Raw genomic sequence first — 3,689 nt, 5'->3', positions numbered from 1 at the left:
GCACCTCTGGGCTTGCTACATCTGTTCTGAATGTAAAAAAATGGTTTGAACCCTGGCACCTCTTTCATTACAAATTAAGCACTATTTCATATCCATGCACACACAGAGATCACACCTGCGCACACTGGACTAGAGGCATAAACCGCCTGCTTCTCACCCAGCTATGTGGACTTGTACTTCCTTAAGAGAATGACAACTGCATGGGAGCAGAACAGAGAAACAAACCACAGGGTTTGCAAAGTCCCTTTTGTGGCGCTGCTCACACGTCCCTCTGGAAAACCCTACACAAATCCCAGAGCCCCCTGAATGGCCAGCGTTCCTGAACATCCCCTCGCTTACAGCGAGAGAATGCAGCTCCCTGCCCCCAGCCTCCCACCCCCACCACACCGCCCTGCCGCCAGAAAAAGACCAGGGGGCACTCCAGTTCCCCCCCCCCCCCCAGTTCATTGCCAGGGAAGCAGAGCCTTGTAAAGAACAGCCCCCCCCTCTGCCCCCAGGCAGCACCACCGAAAAGGAGGGATGCTGCAGCTTGAGACAGTCCCTCTGCTGATGCTCCTGGCTTGGCTTTCCTTACGTTACCTGCATTTCCATCTGTGGCACCGAGGGTGGCACCGTGACTGTCACTGCTCTGGGCTTCCAGGCCAGCCCCTGTTTCTCTTTGCAGGGAACCAGGACTGTTGGGGTAGCTTGCTTCAGCCATCTGGCCTACTCTTCTACACTGCAGCCCCCCAGCCACTCCCTGGCACCCCCCCGGTGCTCCCCAGGGCACTCCCTACGCTGAGCTGCCCCTGGCACAGGAACCACACACACGCTGAAGCTGGCATTTAATTTCCCTGGCCTGGCCTGGGAACACTGTGTGAGCTGCACACTGTCCCACCCTCCCTGGATCTGATTGGTGAGGGCCATGGCTCTCTGCTTCCTGCTTCTAGTTAAGGTGGTTTGGGTGGCAACACTGAACCAGAGCAGGGAAGCAATTCCTCCTTTGCAAGGGAAACAGGCTGGCTTCTCTCCCCCGGAAAGGGCAGACTTCCAGAAGCTGAACTAGCCTGTCATTCTCAGGAGCATGCCCACATCCCAAACAGAGGAGTCTGCAGAGAGGAGGGCAGAAGAAAGAGTGAAAGGGCAGGGTTGTGATAATGATCCACAGTCTACAGCACTGTCCAAATGATCACAGCAGCCGTGAGACAAGTTGGTCCCTGAGTCAGTCAGTCAGAACACAATAGCCCAAGGCTTAGTGGTGTGTTGGTTCTTTTTTCTGCAGCCCCAGCTTTCCGGCTAACCACATCTCACTCCCTTCCACATGGGCCTGCATTCAAATTGCTCCGGCTGACTCTCCTTAGATCCCCCGCAGGCCTCTTGTGGAGGGAGCAGGGTGTAGTTTGGCTAGAAATCCAACCAACACGGAACATCGTGACTTAACATTTGGCAAAGGCTTACTCACCCCGTTAAATGCTGGCAGCAGCCAGATGGGCCATCACGTCGAGGAGGAGCGAAATGGCTGCTATCCCGACCCAGGTCTGATCGGCTCTGTATGCCAGAAGCCCATCCCTGGAGGGTGGAAGGCCTGCTGGGAGGGACAACTTGCCAAGAAAGTCCCTGCATTCTGTTCCTGGAGCACCAGGACAGGGAGCATGGGGCCTGATGCACGAGGAAGCATCAGTTTCAAGGGGAATCCTGTGCACTTGGACAGTGCGGCATTCTGCAAGAGGAAGCAGCTGGCTAGGGAGAGTCCACCTTTGTAGTGCAAGGCGAAGGTTTGGTTTCTTCAAGGTCATGGAAATGCGATCAACAGCAGAGGCCAAACTGCTCTGGGTTCATTCACCATTAAACTGTCAAGTCAAGCCCTGGGGATGCTAGTAGGACTAGAGCAGCAAATGTAAAAGCTAAGAACAGATCTATACCCACTGAACGTTTTTTCCAGCAAGTGGTAGAAAAAGAGGGAGGGGGTTGCCATGAAATTTGCAGTACCACCCTTGCTTTTGAAAACAGCCTGGCCGCTTCAGCTGCACTTTTGCAGGACGCAAAGAGCTAGAAAGAGAAATGCTCAGAATTGGAAAGCTGTTATAAGCTACCAGCTTAGTGAAATCGCCATAGTAGTGTGAAGATTTCAGATAGAACAGTATTTGTGCTATACAGTATACTATGGACGTGTCATTATCAGCTCCACCGTTAAGTTTGCATTGACTTTCCACTCATAGCACAAGTTCCCTTAATTTTTATGAAATGAGTTATACAAATTTTTCCCCACAGCGGATGCTAAAATTATGGGTACAATTGTGTGTGCACTCACATTTGCGGGGGGTGCAGCTTTGCACACACAGGTTTTCACTTGGAGAAATGCACCATATTGTGTGCAAGAGTGCTGATGTTCCTTTCACTTATATTGGCATGCATGCATTAAAGTTTATGGAGTTGCACCAGTGTAAAAATTAGTGCAAGTCAGAGGAAAATCAGACCCGTTTTGTATCATTGCTAAAATAGGGTAAGTAGCTTTCTAACTGTTTTGCCCAAACAAAACAGGGCCATGAAAAAGTGGGTAAGAAGAAATTTGAGCATGCAAAAGTAGTTTTGTGGCCTGGGTGGAGATAGTTTACTACATTTGTTCGATAGGGCACAGTTTTATATGGACTCTCTGACTACACCCACAAAATTTCCAGGGGCCTCTATCTGCAAATGCAAAACCTACACAAGAGAGATAATTACACATGCAAAGCATGTTGTGTGTGCAAGTGACTGGGATTGTGCATACAAACAGATGCACCAACTGCTGCAGGCATACTTGGCATGGCTGATTTCAAATACATCCCACATCATCTCCGTACACAGCCCCAACTGCGCATTTTGTTGGCAGTCTGGAAAGTGTTTTAAACACACCCTGTCTCATGCATGCAAATTTGGGTCCCCACTGCCAAATGGAAAGGAATGGGTGTAAGCCACATGGCTCTCCTGCGGCTCCACTCCTGCTGCTCAGCCACACGCTATCAGTGCACAGACTCCCAACTTGGGCTGTAGATGTGGTTTCCTATAATTTATGGTTTTAGATTGACTGATCCATTGGAGAGCTATGCGGCTTGAAAATCAAACCTATTTGTCCTGTCTGGTAAGGATCAAACAGGAAGAGAGGATTTCCAGACTCAGTTCATACCATCTTGTCCTACTGTCCCCTTCTTCCAGCATTATCCTTACCCCAGACATCCCTCAGCTAGACAGCATCTCCATGAGGCCAAAAAACATGTCCTGTAACGAGGTGGCTGCCAGTTTAAAAATCTGATTTGATTAGGGTTACCATATTTCAGCAAGCAAAAAAGAGGATGGGAGGAGCCCCGCCCCCGTTCTGCCCTAGCCCCGCCCCCGTTCTGCCCTAGCCCCCCCCCTTCCACTCCCTCCCACTTCCCGCCCCCCTCAGAACCCCCAACCCTCCCCCTGCTCCTTGTCCCCTGACTGCCCCCTCCTGGGACCCCTGCCCCTAACTGCCCCCCAGGACTCCACCCCCTACCTAAGCCTCCCTGCTCCTTGTTCCCTGACTGCCCCCTCCTGAGACCCTCCCCCCATCCTAACTGGCCCCCTAGGACCCTACCCCCTACCTGTACCCTGACTGCACCAACCCTTATCCACACCCCCACCCCAGACAGACCCCCGGGACTCCCATGCCCCATCCAACCACTCCCCACCCCCTGACAGCCCCCCCC

General features: G+C 52.0%; 1 protein-coding gene across 2 annotated transcripts in view; it reads right to left on the bottom strand.

Moving 5' to 3' along the window:
- Positions 1 to 758, bottom strand: part of ASB1 (ankyrin repeat and SOCS box containing 1) — an 18,178-nt gene extending 17,420 nt beyond the window's left edge. For both annotated transcript variants that reach the window (XM_024194082.2, XM_024194081.2), the window contains exon 1: positions 580 to 758. In XM_024194082.2, coding sequence (XP_024049850.1) covers positions 580 to 700 — 121 coding nt within the window. In that variant the 5' untranslated portion in view covers positions 701 to 758. The remainder of the gene's footprint in view (positions 1 to 579) is intronic.
- Positions 759 to 3,689: the final 2,931 nt, after the last annotated feature.

Source organism: Terrapene carolina, unplaced genomic scaffold, assembly GCF_002925995.2.
Source record: "Terrapene carolina triunguis isolate 2854851 unplaced genomic scaffold, T_m_triunguis-2.0 Scaffold173, whole genome shotgun sequence".
In the NCBI taxonomy this organism is placed as follows: domain Eukaryota; kingdom Metazoa; phylum Chordata; order Testudines; family Emydidae; genus Terrapene; species Terrapene triunguis.
This window is presented reverse-complemented; position numbering and strand designations above follow the sequence as displayed.